The 18,924-nt window shown below is 66.4% G+C and overlaps 1 protein-coding gene and 1 long non-coding RNA gene across 2 annotated transcripts in view; one reads left to right on the forward strand and one right to left on the reverse strand.

Moving 5' to 3' along the window:
- Nucleotides 1–132: 132 nt before the first annotated feature.
- LOC116439058 (chromodomain-helicase-DNA-binding protein 3-like) overlaps nt 133–18,924 on the forward strand; it is a gene marked incomplete at its 5' end in the record, with an annotated part of 59,939 nt that continues 41,147 nt past the window's right edge. The window contains 10 exons of the mRNA XM_032098132.1: nt 133–152; nt 1,543–1,642; nt 3,071–3,262; nt 8,108–8,308; nt 11,176–11,313; nt 12,432–12,553; nt 13,569–13,742; nt 13,824–13,965; nt 16,100–16,231; nt 17,568–17,685. Of these exons, the coding sequence (XP_031954023.1) occupies nt 133–152; nt 1,543–1,642; nt 3,071–3,262; nt 8,108–8,308; nt 11,176–11,313; nt 12,432–12,553; nt 13,569–13,742; nt 13,824–13,965; nt 16,100–16,231; nt 17,568–17,685 (1,339 nt within the window). The remainder of the gene's footprint in view (nt 153–1,542; nt 1,643–3,070; nt 3,263–8,107; nt 8,309–11,175; nt 11,314–12,431; nt 12,554–13,568; nt 13,743–13,823; nt 13,966–16,099; nt 16,232–17,567; nt 17,686–18,924) is intronic.
- LOC116439075 lies at nt 9,256–9,759 on the reverse strand. The gene is made up of 3 exons (XR_004238042.1): nt 9,660–9,759; nt 9,500–9,597; nt 9,256–9,461 (listed from the first exon to the last, which is right to left on the reverse strand). It is a non-coding gene; the product is annotated as an uncharacterized LOC116439075 (long non-coding RNA).

The raw sequence follows: 18,924 nt of genomic DNA on the forward strand, positions 1-18,924 counted from the left end.
TGAGGACCTGGGGAAACACCTGGACTGAGGCCTGGGGCCATGCATACTGGCACCGGTGATGGACACTTGACACTGGGGATACTGGAGACATGGGGACATTGGGGACATGGGGGACACTGGGGACACTGGGGACATGCATACTGGAAACACCGGTGAGGGACACTGGGGACACTGGGGACACTGGGGACATGCATACTGGAAACACCGGTGAGGGACACTGGGGGCACTGGGGACACTGGGGACATGCATACTGGAAACACCGGTGAGGGACACTGGGGACACTGGGGACATGGGGACATGGGGACATTGAGGACATGGGGGACACTGGGGACACTGGGGACATCAGGGACACAGGGACACTGGGGGACACGGGCACAGCCTACTGGTGACACTGGTGAGAGTTGGGGACGTGGGGGACACCGTGTCCCGCCGTGTTCTCACGCTGCCACGTGTCCCCGTGTCATCCCCGTGTGTGTCCCTTGTCCCCATTCCTGTCCCCGTGTCCCCACACCGGTGTCCCTGTCACCCCTGTCCTCACATCTGTGTGTCCCTTGTCCTCATTCCTGTCCCCGTGTCCCCACACCGGTGTCCCTGTCACCCCTGTCCTTCCCCGTGTCCCCATGTCTGTGTGTCCCTGTGTCCCCAATCCCTGTCCCTGTGTCCCCATCCCGTGTCTCTTGCTGTGTCCCCGTGTCCCCATTCCCTGTCCCCGTGTCCCCACACCGGTGTCCCTGTCACCCCTGTCCTTCCCCGTGTCCCCATGTCTGTGTGTCCCTGTGTCCCCAATCCCTGTCCCTGTGTCCCCATCCCGTGTCTCTTGCTGTGTCCCCGTGTCCCCATTCCCTGTCCCCGTGTCCCCATCCCGTGTCTCTTGCTGTGTCCCCGTGTCCCTGTTCCCTGTCCCCGTGTCCCCATCCCGTGTCTCTTGCTGTGTCCCCGTGTCCCCGTTCCCTGTCCCTGTGTCCCCATTCCCTGTCCCTGTGTCCCCATCCCGTGTCTCTTGCTGTGTCCCTGTGTCCCTGTTCCCTGTCCCTGTGTGCCCATCCCGTGTCTCTTGCTGTGTCCCCGTGTCCCCAATCCCTGTCCCTGTGTGCCCATCCCGTGTCTCTTGCTGTGTCCCCGTGTCCCCGTTCCCTGTCCCTGTGTGCCCATCCCGTGTCTCTTGCTGTGTCCCCGTGTCCCCATTCCCTGTCCCTGTGTCCCCATCCCGTGTCTCTTGCTGTGTCCCCGTGTCCCCAATCCCTGTCCCTGTGTCCCCATCCCGTGTCTCTTGCTGTGTCCCTGTGTCCCTGTTCCCTGTCCCTGTGTCCCCATCCCGTGTCTCTTGCTGTGTCCCTGTGTCCCCAATCCCTGTCCCTGTGTGCCCATCCCGTGTCTCTTGCTGTGTCCCCGTGTCCCCAATCCCTGTCCCTGTGTCCCCATCCCGTGTCTCTTGCTGTGTCCCCGTGTCCCCAATCCCTGTCCCTGTGTGCCCATCCCGTGTCTCTTGCTGTGTCCCCGTCTCCCCCCCGTGTCCCCCCCGTGTCCCCTCGGTGTCCCCAGGGAGGTGTTCATGGGGGAGGACCCGGCCCAGCCCCGGCGTTACAAGAAGAAGAAGAAGGAAACGCCGGGGGAGGGACCCCCCGACTCCCCCACCAACGACGTGAGTGTCCCCAGACCCTGGGGACCCCAAACCCTGAGCACCCAAACCCTGAGCACCCCAAACCCTGGGACCCCAAACCCTGAGCACCCCAAACCCCTGGGGACCCCAAACCCTGAGCACCCCAAACCCCGGGGACCCCAAACCCCTGGGGACCCCAAACCCCTGGGGACCCCAAACCCTGGGCACCCCAAACCCTGGGCACCCCAAACCCCTGGGGACCCCAAACCCCTGGGGACCCCAAACCCGGGGCACCCCAAACCCCTGGGGACCCCAAACCCCTGGGACCCCAAATCCTGAGCACCCCAAACCCTGGGAGCCCAAACCCCTGGGCACCCCAAACCCTGGGGATCCCAAACCCTGGGAGCCCAAACCCTGAGCACCCCAAACCCTGGGCACCCCAACCCCTGAGCACCCCAAACCCCTGGGGACCCCAAACCCCTGGGGACCCCAAACCCTGGGCACCCCAAACCCCTGGGCACCCCAAACCCTGAGCACCCCAAACCCTGGGGACCCCAAACCCCTGGGGACCCCAAACCCTGGGCACCCCAAACCCTGAGCACCCCAAACCCCTGAGCACCCCAAACCCCTGGGACCCCAAATCCTGAGCACCCCAAACCCTGGGCACCCCAAACCCTGGGGATCCCAAACCCTGGGGATCCCAAACCCTGGGACCCCAAACCCCTGGGCACCCCAAACCCTGGGGACCCCAAACCCTGGGGACCCCAAACCCTGAGCACCCCAAACCCCTGGGCACCCCAAACCCTGGGGACCCCAAACCCTGGGACCCCAAACCCCTGGGCACCCCAAACCCTGGGCACCCCAAACCCGGGGCACCCCAAACCCCTGGGGACCCCAAATCCCTGGGGACGCCAAACCCCTGGGACCCCAAATCCTGAGCACCCCAAACCCTGGGAGCCCAAACCCCTGGGCACCCCAAACCCTGGGGATCCCAAACCCTGGGGAACCCAAACCCCTGGGGACCCCAAACCCTCCATGGACCTTTGGGGACACCCCCAGCCACCTGGGCCACCCCCAAACCTGAGTCCCCAAACAGCTCCACATCCTTCACCCCCCCGGGGGTTTTTGGGGTGCCCTGAACACCTGAATCACCCCTCAAAATTGGGATCCCCCCACCTGGGTGCTCCCTCATCACCTGAGTGCCCCCCAAATCCCCATCCCCCGACCCACCCGACACCTCCCCGTCCTTCCCATCTCCCTGGGGGTCCCTGGGGGGTTTTGGGCTGCTCTGAACACCTGAATCACCCCTCAAAATTGGGATCCCTCCCCACCTGGGTGTCCCCTGAATACCTGAGTGCCCCCCAAATCCTCGTCCCCCCACCACCTCCCCATCCTTCCCATCCCCCCGGGGGTCCCTGGGGGGGTTTTTTGGGGGTGCCGTGTCCCCCCCTGATGGCGCTGTCCCCGCAGCCCACGGTGAAGTACGAGACGCAGCCGCGCTTCATCACAGCCACGGGCGGCACGCTGCACCTGTACCAGCTGGAGGGGCTCAACTGGCTGCGCTTCTCGTGGGCACAGAGCACCGACACCATCCTGGCCGACGAGATGGGGCTGGGCAAGACCATCCAGACCATCGTCTTCCTCTACTCGCTCTACAAGGAGGTGAGGGTCGGGGGCACCCACGTGGGGCTGGGGGGCACCCACGTGGTCTTCCGGTCATCGGCCTGGTCACTGGGGTTACCCAACATGGGGCTGGGGTCACCCACATGGGGCTGGGGTCACCAATATGGGGCTGGGGTCACCTGTCTGGTCACTGGGGTCACCCAACATGGGGCTGGGGTCACCCCCGTGGGGCCCGGGGTCACCCACGTGGGGCTGGGGGGCACCCACGTGGTCTTCCGGTCATCGGCCTGGTCATTGGGGTCACCCAACATGGGGCTGGGGTCACCCACATGGGGCTAGGGTCACCTGTCTGGTCACTGGGGTCACCCAACATGGGGCTGGGGTCACCCACATGGGGCTGGGGTCACCTGTCTGGTCACTGGGGTCACCCAACATGGGGCTGGGGTCACCCACATGGGGCTGGGGTCACCAATATGGGGCTGGGGTCACCTGTCTGGTCACTGGGGTCACCCACATGGGCCTGGGGTCACCTGTCTGGTCATTGGGGTCACCCAACATGGGCCTGGGGTCACCCACAAGGGCCTGGGGTCACCCACAAGGGCCTGGGGTCACCCACATGGGGCCTGGGGTCACCCACGTGGGGCTGGGGGGCACCCACGTGGTCTTCCGGTCATCGGCCTGGTCATTGGGGTCACCCAACATGGGGCTGGGGTCACCTGTCCGGTCACTGGGGTCACCCAACATGGGGCCTGGGGTCACCCACAAGGGCCTGGGGTCACCCACATGGGCCTGGGGTCACCCACGTGGGGCTGGGGTCACCTGTCTGGTCATTGGGGTCACCCACATGGGCCTGGGGTCACCCCCTCATGGGCCTGGGGTCACCCATGTGGTCACTGTGGTCACCCACATGGGCCTGTGGTCATCCACGTGGTCCTTTGGTCATCAGCCTGGTCACTGGGGTCACCCACATGGGGCTGGAGTCACCCATGTGGTCACTGGGGTTACCTGTGTGGTCCTTTGGTCATCAGCCTGGTCACTGGGGTCACCCAACATGGGGCTGGGGTCAACCCACATGGGGCTGGGGTCACCCACATGGGCCTGGGGTCACCTATCTGGTCACTGGGGTCACCCACATGGGGCTGGGGTCACCTGTCTGGTCATTGGGGTCACCCAACATGGGCCTGGGATCACCCACATGGGCCTGGGGTCACCTGTCTGGTCATTGGGGTCACCCACAAGGGCCTGGGGTCACCCATGTGGTCACTGTGGTCACCCACATGGGCCTGGGGTCACCCACATGGGGCTGGGGTCACCCATGTGGTCACTGGGGTTACCTGTGTGGTCCTTTGGTCATCAGCCTGGTCACTGTGGTCACCCAACATGGGGCTGGGGTCAACCCACATGGGCCTGGGGTCACCTGTCTGATCACTGGGGTCACCCACATGGCCCTGGGGTCACCCCCTCATGGACCTGCAGTCACCCATGTGGTCACTGGGGTCACCCACATGGGCCTGGGGTCACCCCCTCATGGCCCTGGGGTCACCCATGTGGTCACTGGGGTCACCCACATGGGGCTGGGGTCACCCATGTGGTCACTGGGGTTACGTGTCTGGTGCTTTGGTCATCAGCCTGGTCACTGGGGTCACCCACTCAGCCTGGAGTTGCCCATTTGGGCCTGGTGTCACCCACCTGGTCACTGTGGTCACCCACCGGGCCCTGGGGTCGCCCATCTGGTCACTGGGGTCACCCATATGGGGCCTGGGGTCACCCACATGGGGCTGGGGTCACCCATGTGGTCACTGGGGTTACCTGTGTGGTCCTTTGGTCATCAGCCTGGTCACTGCGGTCACCCATCTGGTCACTGTGGTCACCCACCAGGCCCTGGGGTCACCCATGTGGTCACTGTGGTCACCCACATGGCCCTGGGGTCATCCACGTGGTCCATTGGTCATCAGCCTGGTCACTGGGGTCACCCACATGGGGCTGGTGTCACCCATGTGGTCACTGTGGTCACCCACCAGGCCCTGGGGTCACCCATGTGGTCACTGTGGTCACCCACATGGCCCTGTGGTCATCCACGTGGTCCTTTGGTCATCAGCCTGGTCACTGTGGTCACCCACATGGCCCTGGGGTCACCCAACTGGTCACTGGGGTCACCCACATGGGCCTGCAGTCACCCATGTGGTCACTGTGGTCACCCACCTGGGTCCTGGTGTCACCCCCCTGTCCCCACGCTCCCCGAGGTCCAGCCCCACACTGTCCCCCAGGGCCACTCTGAGAGTCCATCCCCGTGTGACACCGGGTGACACCGGGTGACACCGTGTCCCCAAGGGCCCATCCCCGTGTGACACCGATTGACACCGGGTGACACCATGTCCCCAAGGGCCCATCCCCGTGTGACACCGGGTGACACCGGGTGACACCGTGTCCCCAAGGGCCCATCCCCGTGTGACACCGGGTGACACCGGGTGACACCATGTCCCCAAGGGCCCATCCCCGTGTGACACCGGGTGACACCATGTCCCCAAGGGCCTGTCCCCGTGTGACACCGGGTGACACCGGGTGACACCGTGTCCCCAAGGGCCCATCCCCGTGTGACACCGGGTGACACCGGGTGACACCATGTCCCCAAGGGCCCATCCCCGTGTGACACCGGGTGACACCGGGTGACACCGTGTCCCCAAGGGCCCATCCCCGTGTGACACCGTGTGACACCGTGTCCCCAAGGGCCCATCCCCGTGTGACACCGGGTGACACCGGGTGACACCGTGTCCCCAAAGGCCTGTCCCCGTGTGACACCGGGTGACACCGGGTGACACCGTGTCCCCAAAGGCCTGTCCCCGTGTGACACCGGGTGACACCATGTCCCCAAGGGCCCATCCCCGTGTGACACCGGGTGACACCGGGTGACACCGTGTCCCCAAAGGCCTGTCCCCGTGTGACACCGGGTGACACCGGGTGACACCGTGTCCCCAAAGGCCTGTCCCCGTGTGACACCGGGTGACACCATGTCCCCAAGGGCCCATCCCCGTGTGACACCGATTGACACCGGGTGACACCGTGTCCCCAAGGGCCTGTCCCCGTGTGACACTGGGTGACTCCGGGTGACACCGTGCCCCCAGGGCCACCCCAGGGCCCATCCCCGTGTCCCCCTGTGATGTGCTGTCCCCCAGGGCCACCCCAGGGCCGTCCCCCTGTCCCCCTGTGACACCGTGTGACACTGTGTCCCCCAGGGCCACCCCAGGGCCACCCCAGGGCCACCATGTCCCCCTGTGACGCGCTGTCCCCCAGGGCCGTCTCCATGTCCCCCAGGGCCACCCCCGGGCCGTCCCCGTGTCCCCCTGTGACGCGCTGTCCCCCAGGGCCATCTCTGTGTCCCCCAGGGGCCACCCCAGGCCTGTCCCCCAGGGCCACCCCAGGGCCGTCCCCGTGTCCCCAGGGGCCACCCCAGGGCCACCCCAGGGCCATCCCCCTGTCCCCCAGGGCCACCCCAGGCCCATCCCTGTGTCCCCAGGGGCCACCCCAGGGCCGTCCCCCTGTCCCCCAGGGCCACCCCAGGCCCGTCCCCGTGTCCCCAGGGGCCACCCCAGGCCCATCCCCGTGTCCCCCAGGCCCGTCCCCGTGTCCTCCTGTGACACGCTGTCCCCAAGGGCCACCCCAGGCCCGTCCCCATGTCCCCAAGGGCCACCCCAGGGTCGTCCCCCTGTCCCCCAGGGCCACCCCAGGGCCGTCCCCGTGTCCCCCAGGGCCACCCCAGGGCCGTCCCCATGTCCCCAAGGGCCACCCCAGGGCCGTCCCCCTGTCCCCCAGGGCCACCCCAGGCCCATCCCTGTGTCCCCCAGGGCCACCCCAGGCCCGTCCCCGTGTCCCCCAGGGCCACCCCAGGCCCATCCCCCTGTCCCCCAGGGCCACCGCAGGGCCATCCCCGTGTCCCCCAGGCCCGTCCCCGTGTCCTCCTGTGACACGCTGTCCCCAAGGGCCACCCCAGGACCGTCCCCCTGTCCCCCAGGGCCACCCCAGGGCCGTCCCCGTGTCCCCCAGGGCCACCCCAGGCCCATCCCCCTATCCCCCAGGGCCACCCCAGGGCCGTCCCCCTGTCCCCCAGGGCCACCCCAGGCCCGTCCCCTTGTCCCCCAGGGCCACCCCAGGCCCGTCCCCTTGTCCCCAGGGGCCACCCCAGGCCCGTCCCCCTATCCCTCAGGGGCCACCCCAGGGCCGTCCCCATGTCCCCAAGGGCCACCCCAGGGCCGTCCCCATGTCCCCCAGGGCCACCCCAGGCCCGTCCCCTTGTCCCCAGGGGCCACCCCAGGCCCATCCCCCTGTCCCCCAGGGCCACCGCAGGGCCATCCCCGTGTCCCCCAGGCCCGTCCCCGTGTCCTCCTGTGACACGCTGTCCCCAAGGGCCACCCCAGGACCGTCCCCCTGTCCCCCAGGGCCACCCCAGGGCCGTCCCCGTGTCCCCCAGGGCCACCCCAGGCCCATCCCCCTATCCCCCAGGGCCACCCCAGGGCCGTCCCCTTGTCCCCAGGGGCCACCCCAGGCCCATCCCCCTATCCCTCAGGGCCACCCCAGGCCCGTCCCCGTGTCCCCCAGGGCCACCCCAGGCCCGTCCCCGTGTCCCCAGGGGCCACCCCAGGCCCGTCCCCCTGTCCCCCAGGGCCACCGCAGGGCCATCCCCGTGTCCCCCAGGCCCGTTCCCGTGTCCCCCTGTGACGCGCTGTCCCCCAGGGCCATCTCTGTGTCCCCCAGGGCCACCCCAGGGCCACCCCAGGGCCGTCCCCGTGTCCCCAGGGGCCCCCCCAGGGCCGTCCCCGTGTCCCCCAGGGCCGTCCCCGTGTCCCCCAGGCCCGTCCCCGTGTCCCCCTGTGACGCGCTGTCCCCCAGGGCCACACCAAGGGCCCGTTCCTCGTCAGCGCCCCGCTCTCCACCATCATCAACTGGGAGCGCGAGTTCCAGATGTGGGCCCCGGCCTTCTACGTGGTCACCTACACCGGGGACAAGGACAGCCGCGCCATCATCCGCGAGAACGAGTTCTCCTTCGACGACAACGCCATGAAGGGCGGCAAGAAGGCCTTCAAGATGAAGGTGGGCAGGGCAGGGGACACCCGGGGGACAGGGGGACAGCGGCGTGGCACCGGGACACCTGGGGGACAGCGGGGTGGCACCAGGACACCTGGGGGATGGGGACAGTGGGGTGGCACCGGGACACCTGGGGGACAGGGGACAGCGGGGTGGCACCAGGACACCTGGGGGACAGGGGGGTGGCACCGGGACACCTGGGGGACAGGGGACAGCGGGGTGGCACCAGGACACCTGGGGGACAGCGGGGTGGCACCGGGACACCTGGGGGATGGGGACAGTGGGGTGGCACCGGGACACCTGGGGGACAGGGACAGCGGGGTGGCACCAGGACACCTGGGGGACAGGGGGGTGGCACCGGGACACCTGGGGGATGGGGACAGCGGGGTGGCACCGGGACACCTGGGGGACAGGGACAGCGGGGTGGCACTTGGACACCTGGGGGACAGGGGACAGTGGGGTGGCACCGGGACACCTGGGGGATGGGGACAGCAGGGTGGCACCAGGACACCTGAGGGACAGGGGGACAGCGGGGTGGCACCAGGACACCTGGGGGCAGGGGGACAACAGGGTGGCACCGGGACACCTGGGGGATGGGGACAGCGGGGTGGCACCGGGACAATGGGGTGGCACCAGGACACCTGGGGGACAGGGGACAGCGGGGTAGCACCCAGACACCTGGGGGATGGGGACAGCAGGGTGGCACCAGGACACCTGAGGGACAGGGGGACAGCGGGGTGGCACCAGGACACCTGGGGGCAGGGGGACAACAGGGTGGCACCGGGACACCTGGGGGATGGGGACAGCGGGGTGGCACCGGGACAATGGGGTGGCACCAGGACACCTGGGGGACAGGGGACAGCGGGGTAGCACCCAGACACCTGGGGGATGGGGGGACAATGGGGTGGCACCAGGACACCAGGGGGATGGGGACAGCGGGGTGGTGCCAGGACACCTGGGTCCCTTTAGGGTGGCACCAGGACACCTGGGTCCCATGAGGGGTCAGGGAGGGACACCTGGGGCTCTCTGGGGTGGCACCAGGACACCTGGGGGGCAGGGGGACAATGGGGTGGCACCGGGACACCCGGGGCTCTTTGGGGACAGCAGGGTGGCACTTGGACACCTGGGGGACAGGGACAGCGGGGTGGCACCCAGACACCTGGGTCCCTTTGGGGACAGGAGGTGGCACCAGGACACCTGGGTCCCTTTGGGGTGGCACCAGGACACCTGGGTCCCTTTGGGGACAGGAGGTGGCACCAGGACACTGTGGGCTCTTTAGGGTGGCACCAGGACACCTTGGGTCCCTCTGGGGTGGCACTCGGACACCTGGGTCCCTTTAGGGGTCAGGGAGGGACACCTGGGGCTCTCTGGGGACAGGAGGTGGCACCAGGACACCGTGGGCTCTTTGGGGTGAGGCGTGGGGGTTCTGGGGGGTTTTGGGGCTCCAGGTTTTGGGGTTCTTCCGGGTTTTGGGGCTCTGGGTGAGGTTCTGGCTGAGTTTTGGGGTTCTGCCGGGTTTTGGGGTTCCACTGAGGCTGTGCCGGGTTTTGGGGCTGTGCCGGGTTTTGGGGTTCTGGGTGAGGCTCTGCCAGGTTTTGGGGTTCTGCCAGGTTTTGGGGCTCCAGCTGGAGGCTCTGCTGGGTTTTGGGGTTCTGGCCGGGGGCTGTGCTGGGTTTTGGGGTTCTGGGTGAGGCTGTGCTGGGTTTTGGGGCTCCGGCCATGTTTTGGGGCTCTCTGGCTGGGGACTCTGCCAGGTTTTGGGGCTGTGCTGGGTTTTGGGGTTCCGAGTGAGGCTCTGCCGGGTTTTGGGGCTCTGGCCGGGGGCTGTGCTGGGTTTTGGGGTTCTGGCCGGGGCTGTGCCGGGTTTTGGGGTCTCTGCTGGGTTTTGGGGCTCTGAGTGAGGCTGTGCCGGGTTTTGGGGCTCCGGCCGGGGGCTCTGCTGCGTTTTGGGGTTCTGGGTGAGGCTGTGCCGGGTTTGGGGTTTGTGCCGTGTTTTGGGGCTCTCTGGCTGGGGCTGTGCCGGGTTTTGGGGCTGTGCCGGGTTCTGGGGTCTCTGCTGGGTTTTGGGGCTCCGGGTTTTGGGGCTGTGCTGGGTTTTGGGGTCTCTGCTGTGTTTTGGGGCTCCAGCTGGGGCTGTGCCGGGTTTTGGGGCTCTGGCCGGGGGCTCTGTTGGGTTTTGGGGTTCTGGGTGAGGCTGTGCCGGGTTTTGGGGCTGTGCTGGGTTTTGAGGTCTCTGCTGTGTTTTGGGGCTCCGGCCGGGGGCTGTGCCAGGTTTTGGGGTTCTGCTGGGTTTTGGGGCTCTGGGTTTTAGGGTTGTGCTGGGTTTTGGGGTTCTGGCCGGGGGCTGTGCTGGGTTCTGGGGTTCTGCTGGGTTTTGGGGCTCCGGCCGGGGGCTGTGCCGGGTTTTGGGGCTGTGCCAGGTTTTGGGGTTCTGGCCGAGGCTGTGCCGGGTTTTGGGGCTCTGACCAGGGGCTGTGCCACGTTTTGGGGTCTCCGCTGTGTTTTGGTGTTCTGGCTGGCGCTGTGCCGGGTTTAGGGGTTCTGGCCGAGGCTGTGCCGGGTTTTGGGGCTCTGACCAGGGGCTGTGCCAGGTTTTGGGGTCTCCGCTGTGTTTTGGTGTTCTGGCTGGCGCTGTGCCGGGTTTAGGGGTTCTGGCTGGGGCTGTGCCGGGTTTAGGGGTTCTGTCCGGGGGCTGTGACGGGTTTTGGGGCTCTGGCTGGGGCTCTGTTGGGTTTTGGGGTTCCGGCCGAGGCTGTGCCGGGTTTTGGGGCTCCGGCCGGGGCTCTGTCGGGTTTTGGGGCTCCGGGCGGGGGCTCTGTCGGGTTTTGGGGCTCCGGCCGCTCCCCGCTGACCGTGGCCGGCGCTGGCGGCAGCGCGAGGCGCAGGTGAAGTTCCACGTGCTGCTCACGTCCTACGAGCTCATCACCATCGACCAGGCCGCGCTGGGCTCCATCCGCTGGGCCTGCCTCGTGGTGGACGAGGCCCACCGCCTCAAGAACAACCAGTCCAAGGTCAGCGGGCCCCCCAAAACCCCGAGGGGCACCCCAAAACGTGGGGCGTGGGGGTGAGGGGCACCCCGGGATTATGGGCGAGGCTCAGGGCCTCAAAAACAACCAGCTCGAGGTCAGGGGGGCACCCCAAAACCCGGGCATGGGTGTAGGGGGCACCCCAAAACCTGGGGAGGTGGGTGGGGGGGTGCGAAGGTGCAAGGGGGGGTTCATGGGGGAGGATCAGGGGGGTCTCTCTCCCCAGTTTTGGGGTGCCCTGGGTGGGGATCAGGGGTGTCTCAGGTGGATTTGGGGTCTGAGGGGAGGATCAGGGGGTCCTTGGTGGGTTTGGGGTCCCTGGGGTGGCTCAGGGGGGGTCCCTGGTGGGTTTGGGGTTCCTGGGGTGGCTCAGGGGGGGTCCCTGGCGGGTTTGGGGTTCCTGGGGTGGCTCAGGGGGGGTCCCTGGCGGGTTTGGGGTTCCTGGGGTGGCTCAGGGGGTCCCTGGTGGGTTTGGGGTCCCTGGGGTGGCTCAGGGGGTCCCTGGTGGGTTTGGGGTCCCTGGGGTGGCTCAGGGGGGGTCCCTGGTGGGTTTGGGGTCCCTGGGGTGGCTCAGGGGGTCCCTGGTGGGTTTGGGGTCCCTGGGGTGGCTCAGGGGGGGTCCCTGGTGGGTTTGGGGTTCCTGGGGTGGCTCAGGGGGTCCCTGGTGGGTTTGGGGTCCCTGCGGTGGCTCGGGGGGGGTCCCTGGTGGGTTTGGGTCCCTGGGCTGGTTCCGGGGGGGGTCCCTGGCGGGTTTGGGGTCCCTGGGCTGGCTCAGGGGGGGTCCCTGGTGGGTTTGGGGTCCCTGGGGTGGCTCGGGGGGGGTCCTTGGCAGGTTTGGGGTCCCTGGGCTGGCTCAGGGGGTCCCTGTTGGGCTTGGGTCTCATGGGCTGGCTCAGGGAGGGGTCCCTGGTGGGTTTGGGTCCCTGGGCTGGTTCCGGGGGTCCCTGGGGTGGGTCCAGGGGTCCCTGGTGGGTTTGGGGTCCCTGGGCTGGCTCCGGGGGTCCCTGGGCTGGCTCCGGGGGTCCGTGTCGGGCTCAGGGGGTCCCTGGGCTGGCTCCGGGGTTCCGTGTCGGGCTCGGGGGCCCATGGGCTGTTGGCCGCAGTTTTTCCGGGTGCTGAACGGGTACAAGATCGAGCACAAGCTGCTGCTGACGGGGACGCCGCTGCAGAACAACCTGGAGGAGCTGTTCCACCTGCTCAACTTCCTCACGCCCGAGCGCTTCAAGTGCGTCCCCTGTGTGTCACCTGTGTCACCTGTGTCACCTGTGTGTCACCTGTCACCTCTGTGTGTCACCTGTGTTACCGTCACCTGTGTGTCACCTGTGTGTCACCTGTGTCACCTGTGTGTCACCTGTCACCTCTGTGTGTCACCTCTGTGTGTCACCTGTGTCACCTCTGTGTGTCCCCTGTGTCCCCTCCTGCTCAACTTCCTCACGCCCGAGCGCTTCAAGTGCGTCCCCTGTGTGTCACCTGTGTCACCTGTGTCACCTGTGTGTCACCTGTCACCTGTGTGTCACCTGTGTGTCACCTGTGTGTCACCTGTGTGTCACCTCTGTGTCACCTGTGTGTCACCTGTCACCTCTGTGTGTCACCTGTGTTACCGTCACCTGTGTGTCACCTGTGTGTCACCTGTCACCTGTGTGTCACCTGTCACCTCTGTGTGTCACCTGTGTTACCGTCACCTGTGTGTCACCTGTGTGTCACCTGTGTCACCTGTGTGTCACCTGTCACCTCTGTGTGTCACCTGTGTCACCTCTGTGTGTCCCCTGTGTCCCCTCCTGCTCAACTTCCTCACGCCCGAGCGCTTCAAGTGCGTCCCCTGTGTGTCACCTGTGTCACCTGTGTCCGCTGTGTCACCTGTGTGTCCCCTGTGTCCCCTGTGTCACCTGTGTCATCTCCTGTGTCCCCTGTGTCCCCTCTGTCCCCTCCTGTCCTCTCCTGTCCCCTGGGTCCCTCCACGCCCCTCCATGTCCCCATGTCCCCAAGCTCACCGTGTCCCCGCCGTCCCCCAGCAACCTGCAGGGCTTCCTGTGTCCCCTCCATGTCCCTCCATGTCCCACCACATCCCTCCAACCCCTCCATGTCCCACCATGTCCCACCATGTCCCCGTGTCCCCTCCACACCCCTCCGTGTCCCCATGTCCCTTCCACGTCCCTCCAACCCCTCCACGTCCCCGTGTCCCCTCCAGCCCCACCACATCCCCGTGTCCCCGAGCTCACCGTGTCCCCGCCATCCCCCAGCAACCTGGAGGGCTTCCTGGAGGAGTTCGCCGACATCTCCAAGGAGGACCAGATCAAGAAGCTGCACGACCTGCTGGGCCCCCACATGCTGCGGCGCCTCAAGGCCGACGTCTTCAAGAACATGCCGGCCAAGACCGAGCTGATCGTGCGCGTGGAGCTCAGCCCCATGCAGAAGTAGGCCCGTGTCCCCTCCGGGGGTGTCCCCCGCCCCGCCGGCTGTCCCCAGAGCCGCCGGTGCCACCGCTGTCCCCGCAGGAAGTACTACAAGTACATCCTGACGCGCAACTTCGAGGCGCTGAACTCGCGGGGCGGGGGGAACCAGGTGTCGCTGCTCAACATCATGATGGACCTCAAGAAGTGCTGCAACCACCCCTACCTGTTCCCCGTGGCCGCCATGGTGGGGGACACGGCGACACCGGGGAGGCCGGCGGGGCTCGGGGGCGTGGGGGAGTTTTGGGGGGGGTAGAGGGGTTTGGGATATGGGGATGGGGAGGGGGCGTGGGAGGGTTAGAGGGGTGTGGGATGTGGGGACAGGGAGGGATGTGGGGACAGGGAGAGGGTGTGGAAGGACACAGGAGGGTCAGAGGGGTGTGGGATGTGGGGACAGGGAGGGATGTGGGGACAGGGAGAGGGTGTGGAAGGACACAGGAGGGTCAGAGGGGTGTGGGATGTGGGGACAGGGAGGGACATGGGGACATGAGAGGGTCAGAGGGGTGTGGGACCTGGGGACAGGGAGGGGACCTGGGGACAGGGAGGGATGTGGGGACAGGGAGGGGACGTGGGGAGGTGGAGGGGATGTGGGGTGGGGGACATGGAAGGACATGGGGACGTGGAGGGGACGTGGAGGGGACGTGGGGACATGAGGGGGATGTGGGGACATGGAGAGGACATGGAGGGACATGGAAGGGTCGGAGGGTTCTGGGACATGGGGACATGGAGGGGACAGGGGGTCAGGGAGAGGACATGGAGGGACGTTGGAGGGTCAGAGGGGTGGGGGACATGGAGGGACACGGAGGGGATGTGGAGGGGCATTGGAGGGTGAGAGAGATGTGGGGACATGGAGGGGACATGGAAGGGTCAGAGGGTTGAGGGACATGGGGACAGGGAGGGGACATGGAGGGACATGGGAAGGTGAGAGAGATGTGGGACATGGGGACATGGAGGGGACATGGAGGGGACATGGGGACATGGAGGGGACATGGGGACAGGGAGGGACATGGAAGGGTCAGAGGGTTGAGGGACACGGGGACAGGGAGGGACATGGGGACAGGGAGGGGCTGGAGGGACATGGAGGGGATGTGGGGACAGGGAGAGGACATGGAGGGACATGGGAGGGTGAGAGAGATGTGGGACAGGGGGACAGGGAGGGGATGTGGGGACATGGGAGGGACACGGGGACGTGGAGGGGACATGAGGACATGGAGGGGATGTGGAGAGAGGAAGAGGACATGGAGGGACATGAGAGGGTCAGAGGGGTGGGGGACATGGGGACAGGGAGGGGACATGGAGGGACATGAGAGGGTCAGAGGGGTGGGGGACATGGGGACAGGGAGGGGACATGGAGGGACATGAGAGGGTCAGAGGGGTGGGGGACATGGGGACAGGGAGGGGACATGGAGGGACATGAGAGGGTCAGAGGGGTGGGGGACATGGGGACGTGGAGGGGACGTGGGGACAAGGAGGGGACATGGAGGGACATGGGATGGTCAGAGGGGTGTGGGACGTGGACGGGACGTGGGGACATGGACGGGACATGGGAGGGTCAGAGGGATGTGGGGGCATGGAGGGACACGGAGACATGGAGGGACATGGGAGGGTCAGAGGGATGTGGGGACATGGAGGGACACGGAGACATGGAGGGACATGGGAGGGTCAGAGGGATGTGGGACATGGAGGGGACATGGGGACGTGGACGGGACATGGGAGGGTCAGAGGGTTCTGGGATGTGGGGACACGAAGGGACATGGAGGGACATGGAGGGACATGGGAGGGTCAGAGGGGTGTGGGACGTGGGGACAGGGAGGGGACATGGAGGGACATGGAAGGGTTAGAAGGATGTGGGACGTGGGGATATGGAGGAGACATGGAGGGGACGTGGAAGGACACGGGGACATGGAGGGGATGCGGCGACATGGAGAAGACACGGAGGGACATGGGAGGGTCAGAGGGGTGGGGGACATGGGGACAGGGAAGGGACCTGGGGACAGGGAGGGACATGGGGACAGGGAGGGGACATGGAGGGACATGGCAGGGACAGAGGAACGTGGGGTGGAGCACGTGGTGGCACGTGGGGACACGGAGAAGATGGAGGGACACGGGGACGGGATCGGACGGGGGGACAGGGTGGGACATGGGGACACGGAATGGACAGAGGGACACGGAATGGACAGAGGGACACGGAAGGGACACGGGGACACGGAAGGGACACGGGGACGTGGCTGGAGGAGCGTGGGACGTGGCGGTGGCGGCGGGGGGGGGACGCACGGGGTCCCCGCGGGTCCCTGCCGGTGACGGCCCCTGGGCGTCCCCAGGAGTCCCCGAAGCTGCCGAGCGGCGCCTACGAGGGCGGGGCCCTGATCAAGGCCTCGGGGAAGCTGCTGCTGCTGCAGAAGATGCTGAGGAAGCTGAAGGAGCAGAACCACCGCGTGCTCATCTTCTCCCAGGTGGGACCCCAAAAACGCCCCAAAAACGCCCCAAATTGTCCCCAAAAACGCCCCAAAATACCCCCAAAAAACCCCAAGAACGCCCCAAAATACCCCCAGAAGCACCGCGTGCTCATCTTCTCCCAGCTGGGACCCCAAAACCGCCCCAAAAATCCCCAAAAATACCCCAAAAACACCCAAAACGGCCCCAAAATACCCCAGAAGCACCGTGTGCTCCTCTTCTCCCAGGTGGGACCCCAAAAACCCCCAAAAAACGCCCCAAAAGTGCCCCAAAAACCCCCAAAAATGCCCCAAAATATCCCCAGAAGCACCGCGTGCTCATCTTCTCCCAGGTGGGACCCTAAAAACGCCCCAAAAGTGCCCCAAAAACCTCCAAAACCACCCCAAAATATCCCCAGAAGCACCGCGTGCTCGTCTTCTGCCAGGTGGGACCCCAAAACCGCCCCAAAACCGTCCCAAAAATACCCCAAAAACGCCCCAAAATACCCCCAGAAGCACCGTGTGCTCATCTTCTCCCAGCTGGGACCCCAAAAATGCCCCAAAAAACGCCCCAAAAACCCCCAAAAATGCCCCAAAATATCCCCAAAAATCCCCAGAACCACCGGGTGCTCATCGTCACTGGTGGGACCCTAAAAATATCCCAAAATATCCCCAAATATCCCAAAATATCCCCAAAACCACCCCAGTAATACCCCCAGGCCCCCCAAGAACCACTGCCAGTGTGCCCAGTACAGGCTCCCAGTCCCTCCCAGTCTAACCAGTGCCAGTGTGCCCAGTACAGGCTGCCAGTCCCTCCCAGTCTAACCAGTGCCAGTCCCAGTCCCTCCCAGTGTGCCCAGCACAGGCTGCCAGTCCCTCCCAGTCCCTCCTAGTCTAACCAGTGCCAGTCCCAGTCCCTCCCAGTGTGCCCAGCACAGGCTCCCAATCCCTCCCAGTCCCTCCCAGTCTAACCAGTGCCAGTGCCAGCAGTGCCAGTGTGCCCAGTACAGGCTGCCAGTCCGTCCCAGTCCCTCCCAGTCTAACCAGTGCCAGTCCCAGTTCCTCCCAGTCTAACCAGTGCCAGTGCCAGCAGTGCCAGTGTGCCCAGCACAGGCTGCCAGTCCTTCCCAGTGCCAGTCCCAGTCCCTCCCAGTCTAACCAGTGCCAGTGCCAGCAGTGCCAGTGTGCCCAGCACAGGCTGCCAGTCCCTCCCAGTCCCTCCCAGTCCTTCCCAGTGCCAGTCCCAGTCCCTCCCAGTCTAACCAGTGCCAGTGCCAGCAGTGCCAGTGTGCCCAGCACAGGCTGCCAGTCCCTCCCAGTCCCTCCCAGTCCCTCCCAGTGTAACCAGTTGCCGCAGATGACGAAGATGCTGGACCTGCTGGAGGATTTCCTGGACTACGAGGGCTACAAGTACGAGAGGATCGATGGCGGCATCACCGGGGCCCTGCGGCAGGAGGCCATCGACCGCTTCAACGGTAGGGACAGGGGACAGGGACAGGGACAGGGACACAGGGGGGACAGGGGACAGGGACAGGGGACAGGGGACAGGGATGGGGACAGGGGACAGGGACACAGGGATGGGGACAGGGGACGGGGGACAGGGACAGGGATGGGGACAGGGACACAGGGACAGGGACAGGGGACAGGGACACAGGGGGACAGGGACAGGGGACAGGGACAGGGGACAGGGACAGGGGACAGGGATGGGGGGGACAGGGATGGGGACAGGGACAGGGGACACCGGGGGACAGGGACAGGGACAGGGGACAGGGGACAGGGGACAGGGACAGGGGACAGGGAACAGGGACAGGGGGACAGGGACAGGGGGACAGGGACAGGGGACAGGGACAGGGATGGGGACAGGGACACAGGGACAGGGGACAGGGGACAGGGACGGGGACAGGGACACAGGGGGACAGGGACAGGGGACAGGGACAGGGATAGGGACAGGGACAGGGGACACCAGGGGACAGGGACAGGGACAGGGGACAGGGACACAGGGATGGGGACAGGGACTGGGGACAGGGACAGGGATGGGGACAGGGACACAGGGGGACAGGGACAGGGGACAGGGACACAGGGACAGGGATGGGGACAGGGGACAGGGACACAGGGGACAGGGGACAGGGACACAGCGGGGACAGGGGACAGGGACAGGGGACAGGGGACAGGGATGGGGACAGGGACAGGGGACAGGGATGGGGACAGGGACAGGGACGGGGACAGGGACAGGGATGGGGACAGGGACGGGGACAGGGGACAGGGATGGGGACAGGGACAGGGATGGGGACATGGACAGGGGACATGGACACAGGGACAGGGGACAGGGACATGGGGGACAGGGACAGGGATGGGGACAGGGAATGGGGACAGGGGACAGGGATGGGGACAGGGATGGGGACAGGGATGGGGATGGGGGACAGGGACAGGGGGATCCAGATGTCCAGGGGGGATTCAGGGTGTCCGGGGACAGGTGTCTGGGGGGATCCAGCACCAGCTGGTTTTGGGGTGGCTTTGGGGTGGTTTTGGGGTGATTTTGGGGTGATTTTGGTGGGTTTTGGGTCCCGCACTGACTCCGGGGGGGCAGCGCCGGGGGCGCAGCAGTGGAGGTGTCTTTGGGGTGATTTTGGAGGGTTTTGGGTCCCGCACTGACTCCAGGGGGGCAGCGCCGGGGGTGCAGCAGTGGAGGTGTTTTTGGGGTGATTTTGGTGGGG

Source organism: Corvus moneduloides, unplaced genomic scaffold, assembly GCF_009650955.1.
Source record: "Corvus moneduloides isolate bCorMon1 unplaced genomic scaffold, bCorMon1.pri scaffold_94_arrow_ctg1, whole genome shotgun sequence".
NCBI classification, from domain to species: Eukaryota; Metazoa; Chordata; class Aves; order Passeriformes; family Corvidae; genus Corvus; species Corvus moneduloides.